General features: G+C 45.2%; 1 protein-coding gene across 4 annotated transcripts in view; it reads left to right on the forward strand.

Moving 5' to 3' along the window:
* SHROOM3 (shroom family member 3) overlaps positions 1–16,690 on the forward strand; it is a 329,341-nt gene that overhangs the window by 185,485 nt on the left and 127,166 nt on the right. Inside the window, exon 1 of one of the 4 annotated variants that reach the window (XM_053588426.1) lies at positions 13,857–14,795. The exons of the other annotated variants lie outside the window; for them this stretch is intronic. Within the exon in view, the coding sequence (XP_053444401.1) occupies positions 14,716–14,795 (80 nt within the window). The 5' untranslated portion in view covers positions 13,857–14,715. Of the gene's footprint in view, positions 1–13,856; positions 14,796–16,690 lie in introns of those variants that run through there. 4 annotated transcript variants of the gene reach the window in all.

Below are 16,690 nucleotides of genomic sequence, written 5' to 3' on the forward strand. Positions count from 1 at the left end.
GAGGATCGCTCGACCCCAAGAGTTTGAGGTTGCTGTGAGCTATGATGACACAGCACTGTAGCAGGGACAACAGAGTAAAACTCTGTCTCAAAAGAAAAAAAAAGATCACACCACTTTAGGGGTTTGGTCTAGGATTTCCCTCTGCACATTTTTCTCAGACTTTCTCTAACTTCCAGTCTAATCCCAGGCAACCAATCCAGGAGCTCTGGAGAGCAGCCCGCAGAGGGAGATCACAGGCTCACGTGAAGCTTAAGAAATGACAAAACTTGGGGCCTGAGTCATACTTTTTGGAACTGTGGCTTTCTTTCTCAGAATGAGATGGCCCCAGCAGCCCTGTCTTCAGGAACTTGTGGCTGAATTAGTTCTCTAGTATTTAAGAAAACTAAGTTTCAGGCCTTGCAGCTATGGCAGTGAGATGTCCACCGGGTGGAGAGTCTGTCCGGCATTTGTTCTCTATTTTGTATTCTATACCTGATGGAGCTGGGGAGGATGACTATTAGAAGCTCTCTGGAAGTCACCTTCCTAGGACTATCCATGAAGCCTGTGATTATCATAGGTGTATTACATTCCTCTGTTTTGCAGAAGTCATCCATGAAGGTGGTTCAGAAGACGGGACATTGACCCCCAACTTACAGAAGCTATAAATGTTAGTCCCCAGTTTTTACTACAATCTAACACTGACAGCCTCCCTCTGCCAGAATCTCCTTTCCCGTGACTCTGCTTCCTTTTTCTGGATTGGAGCACCACACCGGCCTTTTGAAAACAAATCTTTTTATGATAGCTGCGCAGACGAGGTGTGTAGGAAAAGGCATTGAAAATATGGGTACAAGTTCCCCAAAGAAACATAGAATGGCTTTTAAAAATATTTTAGAAAAAGATGCCCACAAAAGAGAAAAATACAACCACGTTCAAGTGGAGGGAGGTGGGGATCGGAGAGCTCTCACCTCACAGGTGATGTTGGGATATACGGCACACCTCGTGGGTGACAGGCTCAACTACAACTGGGACTTTACCTAACAAACACAAACTATGTTACCTGATATCAACCTTACATCAACCTGAAATTTTAAAAAATACTTTAAAAAGTGAGATATTAAAAAAAATAGTGAAGTAATTCAGGAATAGATCCTAGATCTTAGGTTAAAATGACATTTGGCTACTTTTTTCACTATTAGCAAATTAGTTGATTAGTTTTCCCCTTATTTCTGAAATCCATGCTTTAAGGGGGAAATAGTAAGACTATTAAAAATCAAAAAAGTAAGGCTCATTGCTACACATTGTTGGTGTTCAGTGAGCAGCTGGGTCTCCCCTGAGATGCCTTTTTTTTTAAAGGCAGAATCTCACTCTATGACTCTGGATAGAGTGCTGTGGTATCATAGCTCACAGCAACCTCAAGCTCTTGGGCTCAAGTGATCCTCCTGTCTCAGCCTCCTGAGTAGCTGAGCCTACAGCACCTGCTACCATGCCTAGCTAGTTTTTCTATTTTTAGTAGAGACGGGGTCTCACTCTTGCTTAGGCTGGTCTCAAATGCCTAAGCTCACGGGATCCTCTTGTCTTGGCCTCCCAGAGTGCTAGGATTACAGGTGTGAGCCATCTTCCCCAGCTTTTCTGAGATTCTTAATACGAGGATGACCCAAGAGGGAACTGGGACCATGCTCAGTGAACCTTAGACCAGCTGATGCTCTCTTGGGAGGTGGACACTGTGGGACACAGACATCGGAATTCTCCTGATACATGTTTTTTACTTAATTCAAAAAAAATTTTTGAGTGACTCTTTGTGCCAGGCACAAAATATGCCAAAATCCCCGCCTTTGTTAAGATTATATTTGGTGGCTGGGCGCAGTGGCTCACGCCTGTAATCTCAGTACTCTGGGAGGCTGAGGTGGGTGGCTTGCCTAAGCTCATGGGTTCAAGACCAGCCTGAGCAAAAAAAAAAAATCAAGACCCCTGTCTCTACTAAAAATAGGAAAACTGAGCCAAGAGGATCTCTTGAGCCCAAGAGTTTGAGGTTGCTGTGAGCTATGCCGCCAGGGCGACAGCTTGAGACTCTGTCTCCATAAAATAAAAAGATTATATTTGGTGTAGAGTTACAGATAATAAATGTTAAATATCACTATTTGATAAACAATATTTGCAGATCAGTGCGTGGGGAGAAATGGAGGAAGGGCCCAGGAGTTCTGGAGAAGGGGGAGACGGGTTATAACTTTAAATAGGGAAGTGGGGTAAGCCCCAATTCGGAAGCAACCTTTGGAGGAGGTGAGCGTGGTAGCTATGGGGACACTAAGGAAAGGGAATAGTATTTGTAAAGGCCCTAAGGCTAGGAGTGTCCCTAAGGCTAGGCCCTATGTTTCAAAAAATGGAAGAAAGTCACAGTGGTTTCACCGTTTGTGGGAGAACAGCAGCAGATCAGATCAGAGGTACAGGGAGGGAGGGGAGCATCCAGCGGGCACGTGCAAACAGCTGGAAGGGATGGCTTTACTCTGAGAGAAATGAGGAAGCAGGGCAGGGCTGTGAGCAGAGGGCCGGCCTCATTTGACTTATAATTTAAAATAATCACTCTGCTGTGAAAAGGCTGGAGGTGGAGTCCACTGAGGAGGCTGCGGCTCTGACCTGGGACAGAGGTGCTGTGAGGGGGACCTGGGTCACTGCAGTGGAGAGGTGGAGACGTGGTGGGAGTCGGGATGGATTCAGAAGAGTGAGATAACAGTGTCCCTGGGGCAGGAGAAAGACAGGGGTGGAGGTTTCAACATTGAGTTCCAGGCGGGTGGAACCAGGATCCGCTGAGGCGGGGAGGCTGGCAAGGGGAACAGGAGAGCAGGGCTTTAAACATTTTCAGTTGGCTGTACTGTCAATGTCCGATGAAGATGTGGATAAGGCAGCTGGGTATGTGAATCTGGTGCTCAGGAGTGGGAACTGGGCTGGAGATAGGAGCTGTGGAGTCCTCAGAATATACTCCAACCGTGAAATACCCATGGGCAGTCTCTAAGCCCCGGTCGCCACGTCTCTAGAACCTGCAGCTAAAGACATTGGCTTCAGTCCTGTCCTCTGGGGGAGCTGACCCTGCTTTCTGTGTCTTTCAGCTGCACTAGGATGTCGCCCATCATAATCAGCTGCACCAATTAGTTTAACTGTGTTTTAGCTGCTGAACTCAACACATTTTCACATCACACAGAGAACTAGAAGTCATTTTACAGATAAAGAAGCTAGACTCCGAGAAGCTAGACAACTGGCAAGTTACTCTAAATGGTTTCAGCAGAGCCAGGAGTTATGTGCCTTCCAGCTCTGGGCTGTCTTTTTTCTTTTCTCTTCTTTTTTTTTTCCCCCCTTTTCTTTTTCCTTCCTTTCCTTTCTCTCCTTTGTTCCTTTTTTCTTTCCTTTCTTTCTCTCCCTCATCACCCAGGCTGAGTGTAGTGGTGTGCTTAGGGCTCACAGCAACCTCAAATGCCTGGGCTCCAGCAACCCTCCTGCCTCAGCCTCCAAGTAGCTGAGACTGCAAGTGCACACCATCATACCTGGCTAATTTTTTTATTTTAGCTGTAAAAATACCTTCATTAAGCCCCCAAATTTTCTGTGTAGGGAACCTGGGGCCAGTGGCATCATGCTTGTTTGTGGAATACTATAGTTTGTGCAGAAGCCTTCTCTGGTAACCATTTAGAATTTCTATTACTGTGAATGTGTACATGTTATTAATCAGGGAAGTAATCATCCCTGTTCTCTTTGATTAAAAGTCATAGTACCTTGAAAGGACACAGGTATTGTGAAGTGGGCGAGGCAGATCACGTGTACTCTCTGTTACTGGCCTCCTCGGTTTTCTTTTTTTTTAATTTTTTATTAAATCATAACTTTGTACATTGATGCATTTATGGGGTTCAGGGTACTGCTTCGATATACGATGTGAAATGCTTATATTGAACTAAGTAACATATCCATCACAATTATACTCATTTCTTAATAGTTTTGAAATGTACCATTGCATCATGCACATTAAGTGAGGTCCCCCCAAACACCCTTCGTCCTCCCAATACCTGGCTAATTTTTTTTGTAGAGATAGAGTCTTGCTATGTTGCGTAAGCTGGCCTCAAACTCCTGGCCTTAAGCAATTCTCCAACCTCAACCTGTGCACGTGCTGGGATTGCAGGTGTGAGCCACTGCCCCACCCCTCTTTAGTTCAGCACCTAAACCGTACTCTTCTTTACACCATCAGAGCACTTCTAGTTTCATTAGGAGGAGCAGGAAAGGTTAAGTCAAAGGACCTTTTGGCCACCAATTGTTTTCCTAGAAGCAAAACTCTAGGTAGAGGAGCTCTATCAGGCACTAATGTGCATCCCTTATGTAAAAAACTGCAGAGCAAAGCTTAGCAGACCTGCTTGCAAAGGAAGAGTTGGAGAGAGTTTTCTGACATGCTCAGGCCACGTTTTGGATAAATCAGCAATTGATTGCTAGATTAAAGGAAGATGGAACATAGAGGAATCATTCACTGGATTCAATAAGTCACAATAAAATATTTTTTTCCTGGTAGATTGGGAAACTTGAGCAGAAAAGAGAAGGGAGAGAAGGCAGACAACTCTGCCACCAGCCTGGGTGATTCTTTTTTTTTTACATTTCTTTTCTTTTTTTTTTCCTTAGTTTTTGGCTGGGGCTGGGTTTGAACCCGCCACCTCCAGCATATGGGGCTGGTGCCCTACTCCTTTGAGCCACAGGCGCCACCCAAGCTTGGGTGATTCTTGACAATGATTTGGAGGAGCCTGAAAAGGGCTAAAGGAATAGAATTGGAACATCATTTGTAGTTGACTGTCTTACAGTCAGACATTCTACTGAAATTTGCCCCTGGTCCCAGCACTTTCTCAGCTATTGTGAGTTATTTGGATTGGCTGTTGAGTTCCACTGGGCCATCGTGTATAATTTGCAAAGTGCAGTTACACTGGAGATAATGAACTCATTCAGCAGACGTGTATGGAGGTCCCACTGTGCGTCGGGCCTGGGACCTGCAGTGGTGCATGAGACAGGGAGGCAGGTGTTTCCACAGAGCACGCATTCACATGTGTACGTGCAGACAGTACACGAGTAGACAAATGACGGAGATATTAATCACTTCAAGTAGTCATAAGTGCTGTGAGGAAAACAGCAGGGTCTTGGGACAGAGAGAGATTGGGTGAGCTATTAATACTTACATGGGGGGTCAGAGAAGGTCAGGTGACTGACACCTACCTAATGAGCCAGCCACGTGGAGATGTGGGGCATTCCAGGTAGAGAGAAAAATCAGGAGCAGGGGCCTTGGCATGGGAACAATCATAGCACATTGGAAGAAATAAGAGAGCACCTGCTGTGACTGGGGCCGAGGGAGCAGGTGGGCTGAGACCATCTCATACAGTGACTCCCAGGCCACAGTAGGGGACAAAATTGCCTTCTAAGTATAGAGCGAGGCTGTTGGAGCATTTTAAAGCAAAGGAACAGTATTATGAAATTTGTTTCTTTGAAACAACACTGAGGTTCTTTTTTTGAGGAATAGAGCACACGATGGCAGAGTAAAAGCAGTGAGGGAGACCAGTTAGGAAACTCTGACACTAACCTAAGGAGATGATGGTGCTTGCAGGACGGGGGCAGTAGGGATGGCTGTGGTGACAAGACGGGGGACAGAGAGGATCAGCTCACTTGCAGCTGGTTGAAGAAAAGGCTGAAGGGAAGAAATAATGAAGGAGATGCTGGATTTTGTCTCAACAGTTGGGACAGTAATGAGTGAAGCTGGAGGAAACCAGAGCACAGCAAGTTTGGAGGGTAAAGGTGGGGATGGGGGGATGTGTTAGATGTACCAGTCAGATATCTGGGTAGGTCTCTGTGTATGAACCTTTGGAATCTAAGGGAGAGATGGAGCCAGAGAGATAAAGTTCAGAGTCATCCACGTATAATTAATAATTAAGGTCATAGGGCAGGAATCACTCACTTAGGAGAGAGTGTAGATAAAAAAGAGAAAAGACTCCAGCCTGGGGCACATTGTGGACTCAGCAGGGGCAAACCATGAGTTGGGGAAGGGAGGAAAACTCAGGAAGGTGTGGTGTGTGGCTGTTGGGAGAAGAGAGAATTTAATTTCCAGGAGGGAACAGGCAGCTGTGATGAAAGCTGCTGTGGGGAGTCCCCAGGGGAGGAACACGAATCTCCGGCCTTGGCAGGGGAGAGCCATTACTGGGGCTGGTGGGGAAGAGAGCTCAGCTGCAGTGGGCCGAAGAGAGTGGGAGATGGCGGAATGGAGACAAGTACCATCTATTCTCAAAGAGGTTTCTGTCACTCCTTTAATTAGGGACTTGGTAATGAGGTAGGACTGTAAGCAATATTGCTAGAAAAAAATTAAACTCAGGCTTTACAATGATGAATTGAACTAATACACATTCCTGGGAAATTTGATCTACTGTGTCTGCTTGTGGAGATTAAGTTCTTATGGAATCATTTGGATGTGTGTCCCTGCTGCCCAACCTTTCTGTGACACTAGTCTCTTGGGTCTGTCCTTGCAGCTCCTCCCCTCAGAAGAGAAGACAATAAAAAACCCCAGTGTTTGTAGAGCCCACTGCACGGTGCTGTTCAAAGGTGCACTGGCTCGTTGACGCTCACAGTTCCTTGGAGGTCGGGGCCTTTCTGATGAGGTCACACAGCCTCACCTCCCAAAATATGAGGTGATCAATGTTTAATTGAAATCCTGCAGCTCAGCGTGAACGTAAGCTGGAGAATGCCTGTGTCTCAGCAACAATGTTCACTGTCTCTTTCCTTTTCTTTACATCCAGATGCCAAAAATACCATGATTACATGGCAGTTTTCAGATTAAAACCCAGGTAGACTGGGAGCTCCAAGCCCCTAGTCTCATGAGATATGCTATCTTTTAACTCCAGGTAAGTACAAAGGAGATTCCAGAAAGGAAAAGCGGGTGACATTTGATCAAATCACTCTTGGTACAAAGTTACAATCTGGGAACCCCTTCTTATAAGTGTTTTTTTAAAAAATCCATATACCCTTGAAGCCCTTGCTGATAGAATGTGAGTTCTGTGCGTGACAATTCTTCCCCAACACCTATTTTTCACCTGCTAATAAATTGCTCCTCAAAAATCAAAGTGAAAATGTCACGTATATACATTCTCCTTTTGGAAAGCATTTTGTCATTTTTCTACCTGACAGCTAGGAAGACAGATGATTGGTTGATGAGTTGCTTTTATTATCTTTAAGACTTTACATCTTTTGTATTAACCTGGATGGAGTTGAAACACATTTTTCTTAGTAAAGTATCACAAGAATGGAAAAGCAAGGATCCAGTGTCCTCAATTCAAGTGTGAAGCCAGTGGACGAACTCATACACACCCACACAAGAGAAAAGCTCAATGCAAGAGGGGAGGGGAGAGAAGGAAAGGGGACCAGGGAGGAGGGAGGGGGAACTGGCGTGCTCCCACTTAGTGGGTACCACAACAGGGACGCTCCCGAACACAGGCAAACATTGTAACCTAATTGTCTGTACCTTCACATTAATCTGAAATTTAAAAACATATATATTGTTAATTTTATTTTGGTACAGTCAAAGTGAGAATAAAGGACATTTCTTGGGGAATATTAAGCTCATAGGAGGAGACCTGATCATCTCAGAAAAAGGCCCAGGAGCCACTGGTGCCCAGGAAGTGCCCTAGACTGGAATTATGTTGTTCTAATCTGGAAATGACCACACAGAACACAGCCAACGGTATGCAGTGTTTCATTACAGGTGACGCAGCTTTAATTGGCACATGGAGGACATGCCAGTGGAATTAGTCCTTGGTGTCTGCGCCAATCGTATCACTTTCAGCATTTCTCAATGTTTTGTTTCATCTTATAATTAAGGAACAACGACCATTTCCTAGTAGCTAATGAATGGCTAGAGGAGTCAGAAACCTCATTAGGTTTATAATTTATCAAATTCTAAGGTCTTCGTCTGCAGGGTTGCAAAAAGAGAAAGCACCCTCACATTTCAAACGATTAAAGACAGTCTTTAAGCATATTTCATATAGCTGGGTATTGTTCTTCAAAGGCTGAGTTTACTTTATTTTCTAAGCTTTAAAAAATAACTGTGTCCTATTATGTAAGCAAGAAAACACGTTTATGTGACTCAGAGGAAGAGGGACGTGTTGAAGTGTGTTCGTGCACACACATGCTCTCTAACACAATAAAAGTAGAATCGACAGGTCATGCTTTCTTTAAGGATCTTTTTTATTTTCTTTTTTAACTTTTTTACTTATCCTTTAATCCAGAAACAAGGACAACATATTTTAAAAGGATGTTAAATGTGAGTTGTGCAAAAGGCTACTCACTTTTTGTTTAAAGATATATCATTTTCTTTTTTTTTTATTAAATCATAGCTGTGTACATTGATATATACATGGGGCATCATTCACTAGATATCATTTTCTTAGTACAAAAAGCACAGCAGATATTTAAACTCTATAGTGAACGATATGATAGATTTATTTATGTAATATAATTGACATAGTGGAATTGTTTCCCAGCCTAAGAGTTTTTCTTATCTTTAAGGATCTTTTTGTGACAGTTCCACACCTTTCCTGCCAGCGGACTTGGCTATCCATTAATTTCTTCAATAGTATCATCCTGTTCACTCCACAAATGTCTCCTGAACACCTACCACGTGTCAGGCAGTATCGTAAAGGCCGAGATTACCGCAGGTGTGAGGGAAACTAAAACTCCTGTCCTCCTTAAGATGACATGCTAATCTTAAAATTTCTGCTTCCAAAATTACTCTGGAAGACTACGCTTAGATGTGTTCAAAGCCGGCGGGCCAGAGGTAGGAGGGGCCCCTCCCTGGACATCTTGGCGCCCCCGCCTCTGACTGCCCTCTCATCAGCATGCCCATTACCTAGTAGCACCGGCTTCCGATTACTAGGGGATCACTCCCTCATCACCCATATTTCAGGAATTATACTCTTCCCTTTAGTGAGAGAAAGTAGAATCTCTTCTCCTGGTTTGAGATCTGTTTTCCTCTGAATTTTGAGAACTGACATTAGCTGGTCTCCACATACACACACACACACATACACACGAACCATGGCTTCCAGCCCCTTGATGGAAAATATTCATCTCTGCAATGTATGCTGTGCCAGAACAGCCAGAATGATGGCCCAGGCTCTGGGACGCGGGAATCAGAGGACTTCTGTCCCACCCAAGTCAGGTCCCAAGGCCTCTGGAGGAGAACCATAGCCTTCCGCGCATGCTCGCCCTTGGACTTCCATCAGTCACTCCAGGGATCCCCTTGGACATATTCCCCTCCCCACCATATTCTCATGATTTCTTTGAAGCAAGCAACCTTAGGTGCTCAGAGAAACACCAGGGCCTCTCCATCATGGGGACACTGCAAGATATGAGACCCCCTGGGTCACTGGGGTGGGCAAAGCACCCAACAGAGCTCCCGGGAAGTTTCTGGCATTTGGCTGGTGCTGTAAGATCAATCCTGGGATTTTGGGATCAGAGATGCCCACTCTTGTCCTGTGTAGAGTCTGCGGACATTAGCCCTGGTACCTCATGTGACAGTTACCCTTCTGGTATTCCAACTGATTCTCTTTGTTGCAGACTGTTCCCAACCAAGAACTGGGACTCCTCAGTTCTCATGTTACCAAATCCAATTCTCCCAGATGGTTCCCACGGACTATTGTTAACATCCGAACACCTTGCTCTAAGTGTATTTCGTAAATGGGCAGATGTGTGATTGCTGCCCCCCCTTTACTTTATTGGAAGCTTGTTTTCTTCTGTAGAAATTCTGAAATGTTTGGATGTCCTTCATTGCTTTAAGTGCCATGTGGCAAATATTTTAAGAAATGCCCCACAATTTTGAAATCTTTTGGCAAACTCCATGATGCAAAGACATATACACACCCCTAACTTGTTTCCTAAATGCTCCAACCAGTAGGATCTCAAGGGGAAGCAAGTTAGTAACTAAAGGCCATTCTGCACACAAAGTGTAGCTAGAACGCAGAAGCAGCCTTTTATTCAGCTCGGAAATTACTGCTATTAGTAATTTAAAATCCCTTTCCCTAAGCTGTACAACAGATTGCCAAATAACATTTCGCTCAGTGTTGTTTTGCTGTAAGGTGGATGAGAAAGGAAAGAATCAGCTCCCAGCTGGGGCCACTGTCTGTGTGGGGTTTGCACGTTCTCCCCACGTCCAAGTGGGTCTCCTCTGAGTGCTCCAGTTTCCTCCCACATCCCAAACTTCGCACATTACATTAATTGCTGAGTCTACTTCATTCCAGTCTGATTAAAAGTGTGTGTGTGTGTGAGGGTGACCTGCAAGGGATGGTGTCCCAGTCAGCTCAAGAATTGACTCTGGCCACCCAGGACACTGACCTGGAATAAGCTGGTAAATTATTATCTTCCTTGTTTTTATTACTCTTTCTTAAATGTATGTTTAACTCACATTAATTTCAATGATTAATATTAGAAGTATTTTGGGTCTTTTTTTAGAAGTCTGATGCTGTTTTGTTGTAATGAGAACTGGTTGCATCACTTTGTTCTGGGTTTTTTTTTTTTTTTTTTTTGAGACAGAGTCTCAAGCTGTTGCCCTGGGTAGAGTGCCATGGCGTCATAGCTCACAACAACCTCCAACTCTTGGGCTCAAGCGATACTCTTGCCTCGGTTTTTCTATTTTTGGTAGAGATGGGGGTTTTGCTCTTGCTCAGGCTGGTCTCGAACTCCTGAGCTCAAGCAATCCACCTGCCTCAGCCTCCTGGCATACTAGGATTACAGGCATGACTCACCACACCTGGCTGGTTTCATCACTTTGCTCAGAGCTGTAGTTTCTGAGAACCTATTGATTATATTAAGTGGAGACTTACCATAATTACCCAAGAATTGTAGTCTTTGAATTCATTCCTGGATGAGAGAAAAGCTATTTCTATAATATTTATATTTTTATTTAAGTAACCATGGATTTTTCCAGAAAAAGAAAATACCACATTGCTTCTCTCTGTGGGTGTATTTTATCAAGGGAAGATGTATTTTATCAAGAGGTTGGACCAGAACTCTGTTTTTTTTTTGGCGGGGGCTGGGTTTGAACCCGCCACCTCCAGTATATGGGGCCAGCGCTCTACTCCTTTGAGCCACAGGCGCCACCCAGGACCAGAACTCTTCACCAAAGCTCTCTGATGTGATAGGCAAAGCCTCTGTGCTCTCCCACGGTTTTCCTGGGTCTAAAACAAGACATGAGGATTGAAGGCTGGGCTTCACCTGGTATGATGATCAGGAATGAAACCAGGGTAGCAAAAGTGAGCGTATCAGAAGAATTATTATGTTTAGGTGAAGGAAAGTCCTCAAAAAAGGAACATGACTCTGCACGACTCTGGCTCCTTTTCTCCCTTTTCCTGTGTGAAATTCAGTGTTCATTTCCAAGTTTTTGAGGAGAGGATGTGCTCAGGATCTTTGGAAGCTCATGAAAACCTCACGATCCCTGGTCCCAGTGGGCAATGACAGACTTACCAAAGGGGAAACAAAGTTTGGAGACAGGAAATCTACCTGAGTGACAGATAAGTGTGCTTTAAGCATAAATCCAGGGAATGTTGTGGGAATGTTTTTAGTCATAACTTAGATTGCTGGCCAGGTGCGGTAGCTTATGCCTGTATTCCTAGCACTCTGGGAGCCCACAGTGTGTGGATTGCTTAAGCTCAGGAGTTTGAGACCAGCCTGAGCAAGAACAAGACCCCATCTCTACTAAAAACAGAAAAACTAGCTGGGCATCATGGCAGGTGCCTGTAGTCCCAGCCACTTGGGAGGCTGAGGCAGGAGGATCACTTGAGCCTAAGAGTTCAAGGTTGCTGTGAGCTAGGCTGAGACCATAGCACTCTACCCTAGGTGACAGACCATAGCACTCTAGCCCAGGAGACTATCTCAAAAAAAAAAAAAAAAAAAAAAGATGGCTCAGTGCCTGTAGCACAGTGGTTATGCCATCAGCCACACATACTGAGGCTGGCAGGTTCAAACCCAGCCTGGGCCAGCTGAACAATAATGACAACTACAACAAAAAATAGCCGAGCATTGTGGCAGGTGCCTGTAGTCCCAGCTACTTGGGAGGCTGAGGCAAGAGAATCGCTTAAGACCAAGACTTTGAGGTTGCTGTAAGCTGTGATGCCACAGCACTCTACCAAGGGTGACAAAGTGAGACTTGGTCTCCAGAAAAAAAAAAGAACAAATATAAAACACTTTTTTAATTGCTTGCGCTGGGGAAACACCCTCGTCACTAGGCTTAGGGATTCTGAACCAAAGCCAAGGAAAGACTCCAGCCTGAGAAAGGGAGTGAGCAAGTGCCTCTCCTACAATACCTTTCCCCTCCCGGAGGTCAGGTCTGGCAGGATTTAATGACTCAATTCGCACAGTGAGTGGCGTCTGGATAGCTCAGGGGAAATAGGCAACACCACCCAACACACCGAGTTTAGAGGTTGGCAGAGTGACTCTGCACTGGACACCCAAGAAGTTGTCTTCTCAAGGTCAAAGAAAGCTTTTGCCAAACCTGTTAGATGGGTCAGCAGAGAGACTTCCATCTCTTCTTCTGTCTGTCCTTTTTTTTTTTTTTTTTTTGTAGAGACAGAGTCTCACTTTATTGCCCTCGGTAGAGTGCCGTGGCGTCACACAGCTCACAGCAACCTCCAACTCCTGGGCTTAGGCGATTCTCCTGCCTCAGCCTCCCGAGTAGCTGGGACTACAGGCGCCCGCCACAACGCCCGGCTATTTTTTTTTGTTGTTGTTGCAGTTTGGCCAGGGCTGGGTTTGAACCCGCCACCCTCGGCATATGGGGCCGGCGCCCTACTCACTGAGCCACAGGCACCGCCCCCCTTTTCTTTTTTCTAAGACAGGGTCTCAATCTGTCCCCCAGGCAATAGCTCACTATACCCTCAAACCCCTGGGCTCAAGAGATCCTCCCATCTCTGCCTCCCGAATAGTTGAGACACCATGATGGGCTAATTTTTACTCTTTTGGCTTTTTTTGAGACAAAGTCTCACTTTGTTGCCCTCAGTAGAGTGCTGTGGCGTCATAGATTACAGCAACCTCTAACTCTTGGGCTCAAACCATTCTCTTGCCTCAGACTCCTAAGTAGCTGGGACTACAGGCGCCTGCTACAATGTCCAGCTATTTTTAGAGGCAGGGTCTCTCTCTGGCTCAGGCAATCCCACCTCATCCTCCCAGAATGCTGGGATTCCAGGCATGAGCCACTGCACCTGGCCTATTGGCTAATTTTTAAAACTATTTTGTAGAGATGGAGTCTCACTGTGTTTCCCAGGCGGATTTGAACTCCTGGCCTCAAGCGATCCTCCTACTTTGGCCTCCTTAAGTAATGAGATTATAGGTGTTAGTCACTACCCCTGGCCATAATTTTTCAAATAACACTAAATACATAGAAAATCCAGAAATGACTTGTCTGATAGTACATATTTTATATTTACAGGAGATCTTATTGATAGATGGTTGGTTGGTTGGTGGTTAGTTATTGCCAATGCATAGGTTGCCCTTTTACTCTGGGCATAAGTGTTACATTCAGCAAATCAAAAATATTTTTAGTCAAATTTTTTCCAAAGGACCTACTTAAAGGTTAATTTTTTGACATGCAGTGGTACCAGGGCAAGTGGTCAGACAGCATGATTCATCCATGAGGACCACCACTTCCCCTTTTTTCCCCTGAGTCTTTATCTGCAAAACTCTAAAATGACCTTCAGAAAAAAAAAAAAATAATAATAATAATAATAAAATGGGCTTCAGGAGCAAGCAATGTAGCTATTTTTTTTAAAAGCAAATTCAAGAGCAAGACCAATGAAATGGTCCCTTCTAACCTTCATCTGCCTCCCCACGCCCCATAGTCTGGTCCTAAGGAATGATCCCCCCCAGGGGTCAGATCAAGACAGATGGTTTGTTACTGCTTCTGAGACTCTAAAGCAGGGGTGTTCAGCCTGTTTTCTTTTCTGCCATACTCGAAAAGAATAAGAGTTGTCTTGGACCACACATTAAATACACAAACTGATGAGCAGATAAAGGGTCTATACATACTTTTTGTGATATTCAACACCACAGATAAGCAAAAAGGGTCTTCATAAAATCAGCATGAGGCCTGTGGGCTCCAACTCTAAAAGTGACCAAGCCTCTTACAGAGGGAGGGAGGGACAGTCAGGAAGCCCCACTCACCTGTAAGCCCTGCCTGCGCTGATACTAGGATGGGCTTTGGGGGAAGAGAGACTCATCACTCCCACATACCTTTGTAAGGCAGCCAGAAATAACTGCTCACACCTTTGGCTGACACCCCTAAGCAGACTGGCTCTAGTTTACAAGGGGATGTTTAAAACAACTCCAAACAAATTCATAGCCCCTTAGTGCCTGAAAAATCCAAGTATCACTGCCTGGTGCCTACCCTTGAGGGAGGAACCCCTGGCGTCATGAAGCCCACCCTGAAAAAAAGTTTGTCTGCAAAGTACTCCTAGCCCTGTGCTTGTTCCCGGCCTGTTGGGCAGGCCCCAGCTGTCTTCCTCCTCGTCCTCGGCAGGGCTGATTACTGCAGCTCAGTGATGAGGCAGGGAGGCTGGGAGGTGTCCCCTGCGTGGGGGTTCTGTTGTTTTTGTAACCAGTGCCAGCTTTGAGTGGCTAGTGAGTAAGAGCCTCTTCCTCTTCCCTCTGGGCTGCCCTCCTCTCCCGGACCAGTCTTGTGTCCGGCCTGCTTCAGACATGGTGGTAAGCAAGGGCGGCTGCCTGGCTCAGATGCTCCCCAGACTTGGGACCCAAAACTCCAGAAGGCAACAAAATGTGTAAGTCTTTCCTGTTGACCAGGATTCTTGCCTGGGGTTTCTGGGGGTGAAGTGGCAAATGTGAGGACGGTTCTACAGCATCATTACCCTACTTCCTCCACCAGGTAAACGGAGAGGGCCTGCTTGGCACGAGAGAGCAAAGTGGATGTTGAATGAATCTTCCAGCCACCTTTGGGCTGATACTATTTGGCAGTCTTTTCTCTAAAGGAATCTTATTTCTGCAAACTTACTTAAAATTAGAAATAGCATCTGCTTGCTCACTCTTATGTTTGAACATTACAATATCAGAGTAATTATGGTTGTCTGCACTTTACTGGACATCCGTTTTGCTATTTTTCCTTCTGCTTATGGGAATCGTGTTGCTTTGGATTTGAGCTCTTCTGTTACATTGCTAACACGCCAGCAGCCGGATGGTTATTAATGCAGGCAGATATAAAGAGAAGTTTTCTTTTTGAGAGACTGCCACCATTCATCCTCAAAGAATTTATTTTGTATACCTTGTGTAGGGGAAAATAGTTCATTGGTATCATTGGGGAGTTTTTTGTTTGTTTTTTTTTAGATGTAATCTGCAAAGGTTTCTGCATCTTGAAACATAAAGATTGGTTTCTCATTTTGTACCATGATTTCCTTTCAAACTTGTCATTTAATTGATTCCAGCTTTGAGTGACGCTTGAAAAAATGCTCTCCTGCCTCAGAAGTGCGTCTCTGAACCAGGTGCTCCTGGCGCTCGCCTGCTGGCAGTGTTTGGTGGCAGCCAGCCACAGTGTTCTTATTTGTGCCAAATCCACACTAAATATGGGAGCCTGTGCTTGAGAAGATGAGCCATGCTAATTATTCTGACCTCCTCCTTGGAAGCAAAGTGCCAAAATCACAGAGGCAGAAAAGCCAGAAACAGTATGAGGCTTGGTATTGAGGACCATAAAATCAGAGTTTCACCTCATAATATTGCTTTGTTCTTGGGTATGTCCTTTCCAGCCATGAGCTCACCAGCCCTAGCTGTACCTCGGAGCTGGTTAGCATTATGGCCATTCTACAGATGGAGGACAGGAGACACAGCTGTGTACGCTGAAGTGTCCCAAAGCTGGGGGCATTAGTGGGTCCTGGGAGACAGCTCCCTGCCTTCTCTCTAGACCCTGGCTGCCTGAGATAATGCAGGCAGCTTAGGAGAGCTGGAGGCTCAGTCGAACTGCCAATTGTCATCTGAAAGCAACCTCTATTCGAATTACCACTGGTGGGCTGGATAGAACCCAGCAGTGGGCCACGCCCAAGGAGCTGCTTGGATATATATATAAATGGACAACAGGGAAGAAGGTTAAATATGAGGAAATTAGGAATCAAAGTCCTGGAATGCTGGGAATATGCTGGAATATCCCCTTTTTATGCAGGCCAGAATGCCTCTTTTAACTTTGGACTGAAATACGCATGTGGGAGATATTATCCACTACAGGGAATGGACAGAGTGTCCTCTGATAGGAAATGGTATTTGATGTGAAGCCAGTGCATAAATGTAAATCATTAATTCAGTAAGCCTTTACTGAGTAGCTCCCATGAGCCAAGTCCTATAACATTTCACCTTTATGTCCTCATCACCTGTCACTTGGTAGAGAGTGAGGATGGATAGATGAATACACGCCACCCAGGAGGTTTTATTTTAAGGACTCCCCACCTCTCACTGCTCTTCCTACCCTGGGATAGCCTACAATCTGCAGAGACACTTGTCTCACCCCTCCCAGAGCCACCCACTCACAGGAAGGAGAATTTCCTTAATGAAGACAAGTAAACACAGGCCTGTGTGCCCATAGGGAGGAAGGCTGTATGTACTTTTACCCAGATGGAATCAGGGAAAACCATGTGCCGAAGAAGGGCACACCCCAGCCGACTCACACCGGGAACAT

The sequence above is a fragment of the Nycticebus coucang genome, chromosome 1, assembly GCF_027406575.1.
Source record: "Nycticebus coucang isolate mNycCou1 chromosome 1, mNycCou1.pri, whole genome shotgun sequence".
In the NCBI taxonomy this organism is placed as follows: domain Eukaryota; kingdom Metazoa; phylum Chordata; class Mammalia; order Primates; family Lorisidae; genus Nycticebus; species Nycticebus coucang.